This window comes from Trachemys scripta, chromosome 1 (genome assembly GCF_013100865.1).
Source record: "Trachemys scripta elegans isolate TJP31775 chromosome 1, CAS_Tse_1.0, whole genome shotgun sequence".
Classification (NCBI taxonomy): domain Eukaryota; kingdom Metazoa; phylum Chordata; order Testudines; family Emydidae; genus Trachemys; species Trachemys scripta.
The window spans coordinates 340,683,036-340,699,794 of record NC_048298.1 but is presented as its reverse complement, the minus strand read 5'-3'; the positions used below and the strand labels follow the sequence as shown (position 1 = coordinate 340,699,794).

The window sequence follows — 16,759 nt, the reverse complement described above, 5'->3', positions numbered from 1 at the left end:
TTGTGCTTCCCACGAGAGTCCCCCATCATGTTAGCATCACCTACATTCTTTGTTCCTAGATGTAGATAGCTACATAGCTATATTGGAACACATATTGTTTGTTTCTGACCAGTTTACCAACCAATAGAGATTGCTCTGAATCAGTGACCTTTCCTCTTCATTATTTAAAATACCTGAATTGTTGTGTCATCTGCAAACTTCATCGATTTTCAGGCATGAGGAGGATAAGTGGCTGAGTTGCTGACACAAGTCTTTGTTGCACTTGTCAGTTACCTCCGTTAACTTATGTCTCAGACAAAGCTGGGTGCCTGCAAGAAATCGTCTCACTAAAAGAAACAAGGGAAGAAACAGAGGTGCAGGCCTGTAGCCATAAATACCAAGAACCTTGTGCATTTTGTGCCCATTCGGTTGAGCATAAAGCCATAGCCCAGCACAAAGTCAAAGCTCAGAACCTGGGGAACTACAGACCCGTCAGCTTCACTTCAGTCCCTAGCAAAATAATGGAGCAGGTACTCAAGGAATCCATTTTGAAGCACTTGAAGGAGAGGAAGATGATTGGGAACAATCAACATGGATTCACCAAGGGCAAGTCATGCCTGACAACCTGATTGCCTTCTATGATGAGATAGTTGGTTCTGTGGATATAGGGAAAGTGGTGGATGTGATATATCTTGACTTAAGCAAAGCTTTTGATATGGTCTCCCACAGTATACTTGCCAGCAAGTTAAAACAGTATGGATTGGATGATCTAGGTTGGATATTAGGAAACGCTATGTCACTAGGAGAGTGGTGAAGCACTGGGATGGGTTCTGTAGGGAGGTGGTGGAATCTCCATCCTTAGAGGTTTTTAAGGTCCGGCTTGATAAAGCTTTGGCTGGGATGATTTAGTCGGTGTTGGTCCTGCTTTGAGCAGGGGATTGGACTAGATGACCTCCTGAGGTTTCTTCCAACCCTAATAGTCTATGATTCTATGATAATATCTGTTTCCATGGGGAAAACTTGTCTCCTTTCCAATATAGGAACTGCATTGTGGATCAAACCGATGGTCTATCTAGTCCAGTGTCCTCTCTGTGACAGTGACAGTCACAGGTTTTGCAGAAGAATGTGTAAAAAACCAAGCAGTAGATGGATGGGGGAGGTGACTTGACCATCAGGAGGGTGTCACCCAAATGTCTAAAAGCTAAAGACTGGTTTGTGCCCTGAATCACATTGGCATATAATCTTTCCAAAATATTTATTTAGCCGTAACTATTGTAACTGGATATCTCTCTGTCCATCTGAAAGTCCAAACCCTTCCTGATTCTTGCTTAGCTCATGGCATCAACTACCTCTTGTGGCAACAAGTTCCTCAGCCTAATTAGGCATTGAGTGAAGAAAGCATTCGTTTTTATCTGTTTTGAATTTGCCACGTTTCAGTTTAATCCAATGTCCTCTTAAACATGTGTAATGAGACGGGAGATCACATTCTCGATCTACTCTCTACCAATCAGTATTTTATAGACTTTTCTCATATCCCCTCTTCTTCATCTCCTTTGTAAGGTAATAATCCCAGTCTTTTCAACCTCTCTCCTTCCCGGGCCCTTGATCATTCTTGTTCCCCTTGCCTGAAACTCTCTATTTCTGCAATATTCTATGTGAGAAGGGTGCCCAGTACTACACAGAGGAGTCCAGAGGAGGGTGAAACATTGACTGACTGATCTCATGACACTGTATTTTCTGTATGATTCCCCATTCCACTCCTCCTGGATCCCAATATTTTGTTTAGTTTCTGTCCGTGCTTGCACTGTGAGCATGGTTTCACAGAGCTGTGTACCATGACACCCAGATCCCTGTCCTGAGTGCAAACATTTAAATTAGAACCTTGTAAGGTGTTTGAATAATTCAAGATTTTCCCTCCAATGGGAATACATGGGGCAATTATTGTCATCAAAGTTCATCTGCCAACATGCTGCACTTTCACGTGGCTTGGTTAGCTCCCTCTGGGAACGTCTCTGTACTTGACTATGACCTAAATAATCTGGTGCCATCTTCAAATGTTGTCACCTCACTGATCAACCCCCCCTTTTCTAGATTGCTAATAACTATAAAATATTTACCCTACTAATTGCTGTATAACCCGTGTAACCCCTCTAACTGTGCTCCTCTCCCTTCACAGGTATATTGAGCATTTCTATGCCCGATTGACGTATTGATGACTTCATGTCAGCTTTGAACCTCACCCACTCGGACCCGTCAACATTTATTCTAATGGGAATCCCTGGCATGGAAGATGCCCACGTCTGGATTTCCATCCCTTTCGCTACCTCCTACATTAGCAGCCTATTGGGAAATTTCATGGTTCTGTTTGTTGTAGGCAAAGAGGAGACCCTGCACAAGCCGATGTACCTGCTGATCTGCATGCTTGCACTCACAGACATCACCAAGTCTAGCACAATCATGCCAAAGGCACTGTGTATATTTTGGTTCAATTTGAAAGGCATTACTATGGTTGGCTGCCTCACCCAGATTTTCTTCCTTCACACAGTTGGTTTTGTGCAGTCTGCTGTTCTCATGATAATGGCCTTTGATCGCTACGTTGCCATATGTAATCCTTTGAGATACGCCACCATCCTCACCAATGCACGAATAGCTATGCTAGGGCTTGCAGTTTTGGTAAGAGCTGTTCTCTTCATGGTGCCCCTACCCCTGACACTGAGCAGGCTGCCATACTGTGACAACCACGTTATTCCCCAAACACAATGCGAGCACATGCTTTTGGCAATGATATCGTGTGGGGATATCACATTCAACAGGACATACAGCTTTGTGATGCCATTTTTACTCATGGGGTCAGATCTGATGCTCATTGCCCTGTCCTATGGTCTCATCATTAGGGCCATCCTCAGAATCTCCTCCAAGAGAGCCCACCAGAAAGCCCTCAACACCTGCACAGCCCACATCTTTGTGATGCTGATGTTTTATACTCCCGTCCTCTTCAGCATCCTGACAATCCGGTTGAATGGAGACATCACTCCCCATGGTCGCATCATCTTGTCCATCCTCTATCACCTTGTTCCTCCTGTGCTCAACCCCATCATTTATGGGGTCAAAACCCAAGAGCTTCGTGATAAAGTCGGCAAATACACTTGCAGAAGGTGAAGGCCGGAGGCCACTGACTTACAATCTGTGTGACAAGAGGGTGAAAGGATGCCTCCTCATTAATCAAGGGTGCTCTGTCACAGTTTGGCTGAGCTCAGCACTTTGGAAGTTCACAGTCTGAGAAATTTCTCTCATCTAATGTCTTATCATGCCATCACCAAGCACTGCACTCTCTGTTGCTAAGTTCCCTCTCTTTGACCATCACCTATCCTCTTTCATTGTCACCCATCAGCCCTCAACCCCACACAGCATGTCACTCGGCCTTTCTGTAGCTCCTAGACTACCAGAAGATACTGCAGATTTCTAATGCAAGGTGACTTTCTCTTAGACCCTGTGTGAACAGGATTCCTGATCAGTTTGATGAACAGAAGCTATACTTTCAGATAGCCAAACAGAAAAGAAAGAAACTACAATGCTGAATTTCTTTATCATATGTACAGTGAGTAAATTTTTTGTCACGTCCAATCCTTCAGGAAACCCGGGAGATAAACCATGTAAATACTAATAGTAACAAACTAATTCAACACAAAATGTGGACATTGACTACCATCATTGAACGCAATTAAAAATAAATACTATAATAATGTTTTTGTTGGTTTTATACTACATATGTTTGGGGCTATTTTGGGGCTATTTTAACACCGTCAGTTGCCGTAGTTTGTTTGAAATTCCTGCCAACCCTCAATTAGGAAACAAGTACCAGTACTGGGGTTTTGAATTTGAATTTTATTATCCTTTGATAGCTTTGGCTAGGTCTACACTACCCGCCTGCATTGGCGGGTAGAAATCGATCTCTCGGGGATCAAATTATTGCGTCTCGTCAGGACATGACAATCGATCCCCGAATCGACGCTCTTACTCCACCAGCGGTGGTGGGAGTAAGCGCTGTCGACGGGGAGCCGCGGAGGTCGATTTTGCCGCCGTCCTCACAGCGGGGTAAGTCGGCTCTGATACGTCGAATTCAGCTACGCTATTCGCGTAGCTGAACTTGCGTATCTTAAATTGACCCCCCCCCTGTAGTGAAGACCTGCCCTTTGTTGCTAATGTGGACAAATTTCTGTTGGGGCTTATAGCTGTTTTTTTTTTTTTTTAATCAAATCTGTACTACATATCAAACAAACCTTCCTTTTGTTATTTGATGTATAGACCAAACTGTGAATAAAAAATATTGTTTCAAGAAACGGATTGGGCTACTTTTAGGTGAGTTTTTCAGTGACTTTGGGCTATAATGCAGTGGAACTCTGGCAATCTCACCCAGAACCAGAGGGGCCAGAGAAGAAGCCCAGAAAGCAGAGCTGGGCTGAAGGCAGAGCAGCAGTGACGAGGCAGAGCTGGGGAGTTGCAGCTGGAGCGGATCAGTCGGGAGATGGGGCAGCACAAACCATCTGCCCCAGTGAGGAGCCAGAGCTGAGCTACAGTGAGGAGCTGCGGGGGCAGAGCTAGGATAGTGGATGCCGGCTGTGCCACAACTTATATAGCAGGCGAACGTGATGAGCAGCTGGGGAGAGCAAGGTGGGGCCATGGGCAGAGTTCCCAGTGCAGGGAGACATTACCATACGGGAGGCCCTTGAAGGATGGACTCAGAGGGCAGGATGTGATCCCAATGGGAGGACCTTAGACTTAACTAAGGGGTACTGGTGAGTGCTGCTAGATGACCCAGACAAGGAAAGATCAGCCTTCATCACCCATGTAGCACTGTATGAATTGAATGTTCTCCCTTTTGGACTGCAAAATGCACCCATTACTTTCCAGAGACTGTAGCTAGCCTTCTGCCTGGGGAATTTGCAGTCGCCTACCTTGATGATGTGGCCATATTCTCAGATTCATGGGCAGAACACCTGGAACGCCTCCAAGCTGTCCTCCAGTGCATAAGAGAGTCAAGATTAACTGTTAAAGCCAAAAATGTTAAAAAGGCCTAAACAGGATAACGGACCTTTGATCCCCTACAGGCTTAAGTAAATGCTATCCAAAATTAGCCTGTCCCTAAATCAAAGAAGCAGGTCCAATCCTTCTTGGGCTTGGCCGGGTAATACCAATGATTTGTACCACACTACAGCCAAATTGCCACCCCATTGACCGACCTAACCAGGAAAAGCAGCCAAATACAGTTCAGTGGACTGAGAAGTGTTAGGAAGCCTTTAACTAGCTTAAGGCGGCCCTTACGTCTGACCCTGTACTAAGAGCCCCTGACTTCGACCAAACCGTTCGTCGTAACCACAGATGCAACCGAGCATGGTGTAGGAGCAGTTTTAATGCAGGAAAACATAATAACAAATAACATAAAGCCACCAGGCCCTGTGCAGTTTTTTTCCCCAAAGGAAAACATTGCAAAAAAGGGCAAATGTATACCCTTTAGTAACTAAATATATAAATGCTATTGCTAAACACAAGCATAAGTGAAAAAAGATGGCAGTAACTATTGTAATTATAGACTAAAATTTTCCTCCCCAGAAGTTTATCTTTTTAAGTATTACCTTGTATTAAGAAGGTCAAACACCAGCCCAACAGAGGGCAAATGCAATTTAAGAAATGTCTGTGCCCACTGAAATCACTGATTTATAACCTTTTGTAGGACTGTCAGAACACCATCAAAACGTCAATCCTGTCTTTGCTTCCATTGCAGGTCCACTGTATAAACTTTTAAAGAAAGGGATTTCTTGGGCCAGGATGGACCAGCATGTGAATGCACTTGTAAAAATTGAAGCAAGCAGGAATGCAAACATCTGTGCTGATTGCTCTAGATCCCAGCAAACCAAATCACTTAGAGCAGAGGTTCTCAACCTTTTTCTTTCAGAGCTGGCAACCCCTGAACCCCCCGCAATATGCTATAAAAAATCCACTGCCCACCAGTGCCACGACAACTAATTTTCTACACATAAAAGCCAGGACCAGCATTAGGGGATAGCAAGCAACCATGCCACAGGGACCCCCAGGAAGCTAAGTTGCTCAGGCTTCGGCTTCTGTCCCTGGTGGAAGGGCTCAGTGCCCCAGGGCTCCAACCCCATGTGATGGACTTCATATTTCTGCCCTGGTCCCCAGTGACCCTAACACTGGCTGTGTTTGATGGACCCCACAAAACCTGCTTGTGGCCCCCAGGAGGCCCCTGTATATGACCCCAGTATGGACCCTATCTCCGTTGCTGGGTGCCCTATTGTATTCTGGAAACCCCCATGGGTGCCCAGATGTTGATTAAGGAAAACCCTTAACCCAATTTTTCATATTAATATCTCCCAAAATAAAAATCTGAGAAGCATATTGCTCTTTCATAAATGAATCCAACCACTATGATCAGAAGAAACTAATATTGTCTTATTCTTGATCCATTCTCGAAATGGGTGGAAACATTTCTCCTTAAGGCAAATGCTGCTTTAGCCCCAACAAAACACTTGGTGAAACAAGTCTTCTCTCATTGGAAACTCCTCGCTAGGGTAGATTCAGCTAGAGGAACACATTTTACTGGGCACGTGTTCCAAAAATGTTTACAGTTGTTGGAAGTGCAACCAGATTGATTTAGTTGGGGATTGGTCCTGCTCTGAGCAGGGGCTTGGACTAGATGACCTCCTAAGGTCCCTTCCAGCCCTGATATTCTATGATTCTATGATTTCATATAGTCCTCAATCATCAGGAATACTAGAGAAAACAAATTGCAACCTAATGCTGCAGAAACTGGCAGATGCCAATGGATGCAAGTGGAATACTCTAATTCCTCTCATTTTAATGACACTTGGGACAACTCCCATTGTCTCCACACATTGTACACTCTTTGAGGTGATGATTGGGTGAATCATGTGAATGCCAGAGCATCTTTTATGGCATACCAGTAGCACACAGCTAAAGGAAATCAAACTGAAAACCATTACATTTCAAAAACATTTGAATAAGGGTCTCTTGCAGGAAGCTATAAAACTGGGAAAATCCAAACAGAAAGCAGAAGTTTATTTTGATAAAAGCCAAAGAGAGAATGCTTGAGAAATTGAAAATCAGGTGATTATATTCTGTATCAGAAGACAATTGATGTAACCAATAAACTGGGCCACATTATATTATGAATAGACTTGGTTCCTTTGTATACAGAATCAGAAACAACAGGAAAAGTAGATAAATTCTGTCATGTTAACAGAATTAAAGTTGTACCGGAAAAGAAATATTTCTTCACAGGCAGAGGAACCGGAGATGTTGACCACAAAGGAGGAAGTAAAAGATCAGAGAAAGCCACCCCAGTAGCAGGATACTGATAAAAACCTTTGATGACAGTATCGCGGGAGAAGAAAGCCTTTCCCAGGCCCTTTGGCCTGAATTAATTCAGGATCACATTATTTGGCCTGCACACAGTGGCAGTGACTTTTCGGAGGTTAATGGACTGGATATTACAAATGCATTGGTGGCATGCAGTGGTACATTGGTCCTGTCTCTTATGGTAGCATTCCCACACAGAGTGCAGATGGCAGCACATTAAACACAAAAAAGAAAGCCATCATTAATTGCTAGACTGAACAGTCTGCAAGACTCAGTTTGCCCTGACAATATGAGCTGCTGTTATCAGCAAATCATTTCTTCACTCCCAGGGGAGACTCTCAAGTCGAAGTTCTCCAGGGTCTATTTTCTGCTCTTCCAGCTGTTCACGGAGCCAAGAGAATTGTGTGGTATTCCTGGCCAATCTGAGCGTCCGCAGGGACTGTACAGGGGAATAATAAAGGTAACTGTCCAGCACGCCTTGTGTCAGACATGTGAGATTCATTTAATGATTCTCAGGGCTCTGCCTTTCTGTCGCAGGAAGGAGATTTCCTCTCTCTGTTGACCAGGATTTTGGTGAGTTGTCCTTCTATCTGTCTCAGTAGCTTCCCTTTTTGGGGGGCTGTGTGGTTTATCCTCTGGTTCATTCAACTTTTCCAATTCAGGAACTTCATTGCCCTGTTAGGTTGTACAGCCAAAGCCTCTGCAGTGGGTATCTGTGTTACCAGAGGGTTCACAACAAGAATGGGTAGCACACTGGCCAGATTCTTCTCCCATCTTTTGCCTTGAGAGGGTCACTGAAAATTGACAGTGGCTTCCTTGAGAGGAAAATCAGGGCCCCAGTGTTTAGAAATTCCCATCTATTATGCCAGGTCTCAGAAAACCACACGCACTGGCTGTTTCCTTCAGACTCTTTCAGCACCCTAATGGAATAGCGCTCTCCGTAGCAGGACCCAAAGCTGTGATTTAATCTGGTCCCCTGAGTTCAATGACAAAACTCCCAACACGACCAGGAATTCACTCTAAATCCACATGTAGGGACTTAAATAAATGGCCTGATTTACACCAGCCATGAGCCTCCACTGACATCAACTGGAGTCATACTGTGGCCTCTCAGGGTGGGTGATGTCATTTGGACCAAGGAAGAACTGACAGAAGAGTTGCTGAAATCTCATACTCACAGGCTTAGAGGTTCAGAACAATTGGGATAAAAAAAAAGTCAGAGAGGGAGATGGGTCTGCTCTCTCTGTGTCCCTGAATCTCTGGGTCTGGAGAGGAACCAACAAAGGCAGTAAAAATAAAAGCATGTTTCTAGCATTTGAGGGAACCAAATGGTGTTGGAAATCTCACCGAGGGATTTCCAGTAAAGCAAAATGAGTGTATTTGGGTGCAACATTTTTTAGGAAGAGTTACTCACCCTGGTTCCTTTTAGTCTCCACGTCCTCTCTCCCTCCCGCCGGGTCTGTCCCTCTCTCCTTCTCTGCACAGCCTGCACTGCTGTAGGGGTTCCCTTTGCCCCCAGAAAGGCAGGTCAGACTGATCCTCCCCTTTTCCCCAGTGAAGGCAGACACTGAGTTTAACCTAGTCTGAGGAGGTATTTCTATGAGCTGTTGCTGTGGGGTCTGGTACCAGGTTTTGGTCCTGGGTGAGGGGTATCTCTGTGTGGCAGGGCTGGAAATTGTGTGGGTGGGGGGCCTACATGGACAAGTGGCCAGCACGTGGGGTTGTGGGGCAGGGAGTGGGATGTACATGGGTAGGAGGGCAGCACTTCGGGTTATTGGGGCGGGGAGCAGGGTGTATACGGACAGACGGGTGGTGCTGAGGGTTGTGGGGACAGGCAGTTGGTGTACAGGGACAGTCCAGCAGTGCTGGGGGTTGTGGGGAGGAAGGGGGTATACATGGACAGGTGCGCAGTGCTGGTGGTTGTGGGTGCAGGCAGGGGTTGTACATGGACAGGCGAGCAGGGCTGGGGGCTGTGGGGGCATGGAAAAGCATGTACACGGACAGGCAGGCAGCGCTGGGATGTTTCCTGGCCCCGAGAGTATTTTTGAGGGTCTCAGGGTCTCTTTACCTGGAAGGCCACAGAACTGCAGCCTGGGTGTTTCCAATTGTTGTTGTTGAATATTATTTACGTAACTTCAGGCATTTCACTGGTGGAAAGAACCATTGATCTTTGTGTGACACTGCACCCCATAGTCTTCATAGTGATGTTATTATGATATGATTATGGCATAATTATGATACATTTTATACAAGACAGGTCAAGTATCCTATTCGTAGGCATGTATCATTTTTGTATCTGAAGTTATGAATATTGACTACATATCTGTATTTCAAAGTAGTTACCGCTGGGTAACACCTCTAGGCAAAATGCCGCCAGGCTAGAGAGATAGTTTTAAGGGCCTATTCAGGGCACTGGGTGTTCTGGGGCAGGGAGTGTGATGTACACTGAGAATTATCGAGGTTGGGAGAGGGGTGTACAAGGATAGGCAGGCAGTGCTGGGGATTGTGGGGCAGGCAGGGGATGTTCAGGGACAGGCAGGAAGCTCTGGAGGTTGTGGGGCAGGCAGGGGGTGCACAAGTCAGGCGGGAAGTGCTGCGGGTTGTGGGAGCAGCGAGTGGAGTGTACCTGGACAGGTGGGCAATGCTGGGGGTTGTGCGGCAGGCGGGGGGGATTACAAGGAAGGGGGGCAGTGCTGGAGTTTTGGGGGTGGGATTGGGGTGTACACAGACAGGCGGGCAGCGCTGGTGGTTTCTAGGAGCTGGGAATGGAATGTAAAGGGACAGGTGGGCAGCGCTGAGGTTTGTGGGAGAGGCAAGGGGTGAACAGGGACACGCAAACAGCTCTGGGTGTTGTGGGGGCATGGAGTGGCATGTACACAGACAGGTGGGCAGCTCTGTTGAAATTAAATTTTTCTTTGTGACTGTTAGTCCAAAGCCAGCACTGGGACATTTCCTGGCCCCGAGTGTGTTTGTGGGGGGTTTCAGGGTCTCTTTGCCCTGTCAAGCCACAGAACTGCAGATTGGGTGTCACAAACTTTACACAGTTTTCTTTCCAACAGTTGTTGTTGTTGTTGTATATTATTTACATAACTTAAGCCATTTCACCAGTGGAAAGAACCATTGACCTTTGCTCCTCAGTTGCTTCAATCTCCCATCATACTCTGAACCCTGTCCATACTCTACTTCTGCATCCCAGGCTGCCCAAATTCCAACAGCACACTTATCACCAGTGTCTTCTCCATGCTCCATGGTCATCCCTTGCTCCCACAACCTCCGAGCTGCCCCACGCTACCTACAGCTTTTCCTTTCTGGGGAGTGAGGTGCCTCCCATCACACCTGCTCCCTTGGCTGGGGGTCAATCATTGAATGTATCTCACTGGTTAGAAATCTCATTAGTGGCAAATGCCGAGGCAGGCACCAGTGGGCTTCTCATGTTATACCCATGCACACCATGGTACTTCAAGGTTTGCTACACAAGAACAACTCACAAGCTGAGAAGTTTGCAAATTATATAATGAGAGGGGGCAACTGTGGGACAGGTTAGGGCCTCAATAAATAGAGGAGCCACGTGAAGGAGCCACTGGCTGCTGACTGTAACAGTGACATTAAACTCAGGGTGCTCTGGGACCATTTGCTAGCCAGCTCTTAGTCATTCATGCCACGCGTTGTTATACATTCATCCCTCAGTGCAGAGACTATATGGGTACAAGTCATTCTTTTTCTCACCTTAAACATTCATACATGCAGTGCATCATGGGATCCCTCGGCCTCGTGAAATAGACACCCAGTGTAGCATTTCCAAGCCACCACAGTCACAAGAGAATTTCTCCCCACCGGGCTAAATTCAGCAGGGTCATGAATAGAAAAAATGCCTTCAGTAACTTCAGGTATGATCTTGGATCCAAAATTCTACTAGCTGACTGGATTATTGTGATCATCTAGTTTTTATAACACAGGCCTGAGAATTTCCCCAAAATTATTCCTAGAGCTGATCTTTTAGAGAAACATCCAACCTGTATTTAAGCATTTTCAGTCATGAGGAATGCCTGAAGACCCCTGGTAAACTGTTCCAAAGGTTAATTACTCTCACCAGTTAAAAAATGTACACCTTATCGCCAGTCAGAATTTCTTTAAGTTCAACTTCCAACCATTGGATCATGTTATGCTGAAGAGAGTATTGTTACATATTGGTTCCCTGTTTAGGTACTTACAGACTTTTAAGAAGTTAATTCATAGACATCTTTGATAAAATAAATAGATTTAAATCTTTGAGTCTATCATAAGGCAGGTTTTCTAGTCATTTAATAATACTTGTGCCTCTTCTCTGAACACTCTTCAATGAATCTACATCCATCTTTGATAGTGGACATCAAAACTGGACACAGGATTCCAGCAGCAGTCACACCAATGCAAAATACAGAGGTAAAATTACTTCTCCTTAAGATTTCCCTGGTTATCATCCAAAGATCACATTGGTTCTTTTGGCTGCAGGGTCACACTGGGAGCTCATGTTAAATAATTACCCCTTCATGCCCCCAAATCTTGTTCAGAGTCATTGTGCTTCCCACGAGTATCCCCCACCATATTAGCATCACCTACATTCTTTGTTCCTAGATGTAGATATCTACATAGCTATATGAGAACACATATTGTTTGCTTCAAACCAGTTTACTAACCAATAGAGATTGCTCTGAATCAGAGACCTGTCCTCTTCATTATTTAAAATCCCCGAATTTTTGTGTCATCTTCAAACTTCATCGATTTTCAGACATCTGGAGGATAAGTGGCTGAGTTGCTGACACGAGTCTTTGTTACACTTGTCAGTTACCTCCACTAACTTATGTCTCAGACAAGAGACATATGAGTGCCTGCAAGAAATCGTCTCACTAAAAGAAACAAGGGAAGTAACAGAGGTGCAGGCCTGTAGCACTAAATACCAAGAGCCTTGTGCATTCCGTGCCCATTCTGTTGAGCCCAAAGTCATAGCCCAGCACAAAGTCATAGCCCAGAACCTGGGGAACTAGATTCACTTCAGTCCCCGGGAAAATCATGGAGCAGGTACTCAAGGAATCCATTTTGAAGCACTTGAAGGAGAGGAAGGTGATCAGGAACAGTCAACACGGATTCACCAAGGGCAAGTCACCAACCTGATTGCCTTCTATGATGAGATAACTGGCTCTGTGGATATAGAGAAAGCGGTGGATGTGATATATCTTGACTTTAGCAAAGCTTTTGATACGGTCTCCCCAGTATACTTGCCAGCAAGTTAAAAAAGTATGGGTTGGATGAATGGACTATAAGTTGTGTAGAAAGCTGGCTAGATTGTCAGGCTCAATGGGTAGTGATCAATGGCTCGATGGCTAGTTGGCAGCCGGTATCAAGAGGAGTGCCCCGGAGGTCAGTCCTGGGGCTGGTTTTGTTCAACATCTTTATGAAGTTGGGATGAATTGCACCCTCAGCAAGTTTGAAGATGACACTAAGCTGATGGGAGAGGTAGATACACTGGAGGGTAGAGATAGGGTCCAGAGTGATCTAGACAAATTGGAGGATTGGGCCAACAAGGTCCTTGGAGATTCAAGAAGGATAAGTGCAGAGTTCTGCACTTAGGAAGGAAGAATTCCAAGTACCGTCACAGGCTGGGTACTGACTCGCTAAGCAGCAGTTCTCCAGGAAAGCACCTGGGGATTACTGTGGATTAGAAGCTGGATATGAGTCAGCAGTGTGCCTTAGTTGCCAAGACGACCAATGGCATATTGGGCTGTATTAGTAGAAGCATTGTCAGCAGAGTGCAGGAAGTGATTATTCCCATCTATTTGACACTGGTGATGTCACACCTGGAGTATTTTGTGTCCAATTTTGGTCCCCCCACTACAAAAGGAATGTGGACAAATTGGAGAGAGTCCAGCGAAGGGCAGCTAAAATGATTAGGGGGCAAAGGTACATGTCTTACGAGGAGAGGCTGAGGGAACTGGGGTTATTTAGTCTGCAGAAAAGAAGAGTAAGGAGGGATTTGATAGTAGCCTTTAACTACCTGAAGGGGGGTTCCAAAGAGGATGGAGGTCGGCTGTTCTCAGTGGTGGCAGGTGACATAACAAGGAGCAATGGTCTCAAGTTGCAGTGTGGGAGGTCCAGGTTGGATATTAGGAAACACTATTTCACTAGGAGGTGGTGAAGCACTGGAATGGGTTACCTAGGGAGGCGGTGGAATCTCCATACTTAGAGGTTTTTAAGGCCTGGCTGGACAAAGCCTTAGCTGGGATGATTTAGTAGGTGTTGGTCCTGCTTTGAGCAGGTCATTGGACTAGATGAACTACCAAGGTCTCTTCCAACCCTAATAGTCTTTTATTCTATGATAAAGTCTCTTTCCATGGGGAAAACTTGGCTCCTTTCCAATATAGAAACTGCATCGCGGATCAGACCTATGGTCTATCTAGTCCAATGTCCTTTCTGTGACAGTGACAGCCACAGGTGTTGCAGAAGAATGTATAAAAAAACAAGCAGTAGATGGATTGGGGAGGTGACTTGACCATCAGGAGGGTCTCACCCTAATGTGTAAAAGCTAGAGACTGGCTCGTGCCCTGAATCACATTGGCATATAGACTTTCCAAAATATTTATTTAGCCATAACTATTGTAACTGGATAGTCTCACTGTCCATCTGAAAGTCCAAACCCTTCCTGATTCTTGCTTAGCTGATGGCCTCAACTACCTCTTGTGGCAACAAGTTCCTCAGCCTAATTAGGGATTGAGTGAAGATAGCATTCGTTTTTACCTGTTTTGAATTTGCCATGTTTCAGTTTAATCCAATGTCCTATTAATATTGTGTAATGAGATGGGAGATCACATTCTCTGTCTGGGGATTGGTCCTGCTTTTAGCAGGAGGTTGGACTAGATGACCTCCTGTGATCCCTTCCAACCCTGGTATTCTATGATTTTATGATTCTACTCTCTACCAATCAGTATTTTATAGAATTTTTTCATATCCCCTCTTCTTCATCTCCTTTGTAAGGTAATAATCCCAGTCTTTTCAACCTCTCTCCTTCTGAGTGTTTCCCCGGGCCCTTGATCATTCTTGTTCCCCTTGCCTGAAACCCCCTATTTCTGCAATATTCTATGTGAGAAGGGTGCTTGGTACTACACAGAGGAGTCCAGAGGAGGGTGAAACATTGACTGACTGATCTCAGGACACTGTATTTTCTGTATGATTCCCCATCCCCCTCCTACTGGATCCCAATATTTTACTTAGTTTCTGTCTGTGCTTGCACAGTGAGGAGGGTTTCACAGAGCTGTGTACCATGACACCCAGATCCCTGTCCTGAGGGCATACAGTTATATTAGAACCTTGTAAGGTGTTTGAGGAATTCAAGTTTTTCCCTCCAATGGGCATACACGAGGCAATTATTGGCATCAAAGTTCATCTGCCAACAAGCTGCACATTCACATGGCTTGGTTAGCTCCCTCTGAGAACTTCTCTGTACTTGATTATGACCTAAATAATCTGGTTCCATCTACAAATGTTGTCACCTCACTGCTCACCCCCATTTCTAGATTGGTAATAACTATAAAAGATTTACCCTACTAATTATTGTATAAACTTTGTAATCCCTTTCACTGTGCTCCTCTCCCTTCTCAGGTACTTTGAGCATTTCTGAGCCTGATCGACACATTGATAACTTCATGGCAGCTTTGAACCTCACCCACTCTGACCCGTCAATCTTCATCCTAATGGGTGTCCCTGGCATGGAAGATGCCCACATCTGGATTTCCATCCCTTTCTCTACCTCCTACATTATCAGCCTGTTGGGAAATTTCATAGTTCTGTTTGTTGTATGGAAAGAGGAGACCCTGCACAAGCCGATGTACCTGCTGATCTCCATGCTGGCGCTCACAGACATCACCAAGTCTAGCACAGTCGTGCCAAAGGCACTGTGTATATTTTGGTTCAATTTGAAAGGCATTACTGTGCATGGTTGCCTCACCCAGATTTTCTTCCTTCACTCAGTTTCTTTCGTGCAGTCTGCTGTTCTCATGATAATGGCCTTTGATCGCTATGTTGCCATATGTAATCCTCTGAGATACACCACCATCCTCACCAATGAACGAATAGCTATGCTAGGGCTTGCGGGTTTGGTAAGAGCTTTACTCTTCATGGTGCCCCTACCCCTGACACTTAGCAGGCTGCCATTCTGTGACAATCACATTATTCCCCACACGCACTGCGAGCACATGCTTTTGGCAATGATATCGTGTGGGGATATCACTTTCAACAGGATGTACAGCTTTGTGGTACCATATGTACTCATGGGGTCAGACCTGATGCTCATTGCTCTGTCCTATGGTCTCATCATAAGGGCTGTCCTCAGAATCTCCTCCAAGAGAGCCCACCAGAAAGCCCTCAACACCTGCACAGCCCACATCTGTGTGATGCTAATGTTTTATATTCCCGTCCTCTTCACCACCCTGACAATCCGGTTCAGTGGGGGCATCACTCCGCTTGTTCGCATCATTTTGAATGTCCTCTATTACCTCATTCCTCCTATGCTCAACCCCATCATTTACGGGGTCAAAACCCAAGAGCTGCGTGATAAAGTGGGCAAATACACTTGCAGAAGGTGATCATTGGAGGTCACTGACTTTCAGCCTGTGTGACAAGAGGGTGAAAGGATGCCTCCTCATTAATCCAGTGTGCTCTGTCGCAGTTTGGCTGAGCTCAGCACTTTGGAAGTTCACAGTCTGAGAAATTCCTCTCATCTAATGTCTTATCACTCCATCACCAAGCACTGCACTCTCTGTTGCTAAATTACCAGTCTTTGACCATCATCCATCCTCTTTCATTGTCACCCACCAGCTCTCAACCCCACACACCATGTCAAAGGCCTTCCTGTAAATCCTAGACTACCAGAAGCTACTGCAGATTTTTGATGCAAGGTCACTCTCTCTTAGTCCCTGTGTGAACAGGATTCCTGATCAGTTTGATGAACAGAAGATATACTATCAGATAGCCAAACAGAAAAGAAAGAATCTACAATGCTGAATTTCTTTATTCAGTAAGCAAATTTTTACGTCCAATCCTTCAGGAAACCTGGAGGATAAACCATATAAAGACTAACACTAACAACTAATTCAACACAAAATGTGGATATTGACTACCATCATTGAATGCAATTAGAAATAAATACTATAATAATGTTTTTGTTGGTTTTATACTACATATATTTTGAGCTGCTTTGGGGCTATTTTAACACCATCAGATGCCATAGTTTGTTTGAAACTCCTGCCAACCCTCAGTCAGGAAACAAGTACCAGTACTGGGGTTTTGAATTTGAATTTTATTAGCCTTTGATAGCTTTGTTGCTAACGTGGACAAACTTCTGCTGGGGCTTGTA

The 16,759-nt window shown here is 45.1% G+C and overlaps 2 protein-coding genes across 2 annotated transcripts; both read left to right on the top strand.

Moving 5' to 3' along the window:
- Positions 1-2,199: 2,199 nt before the first annotated feature.
- Positions 2,200-3,138, top strand: LOC117885157 (olfactory receptor 52N4-like). Its single transcript, XM_034786396.1, has one exon. The coding sequence runs from the start codon at positions 2,200-2,202 to the stop codon at positions 3,136-3,138; it is 939 nt and encodes a 312-aa protein (XP_034642287.1).
- A 7,687-nt stretch (positions 3,139-10,825) lies between these two features.
- On the top strand, positions 10,826-15,989 carry LOC117885094 (olfactory receptor 52K1-like). The gene is made up of 2 exons (XM_034786275.1): positions 10,826-10,913; positions 15,007-15,989. The coding sequence occupies exons 1-2, from the start codon at positions 10,826-10,828 to the stop codon at positions 15,987-15,989; spliced, it is 1,071 nt and encodes a 356-aa protein (XP_034642166.1).
- Positions 15,990-16,759: the final 770 nt, after the last annotated feature.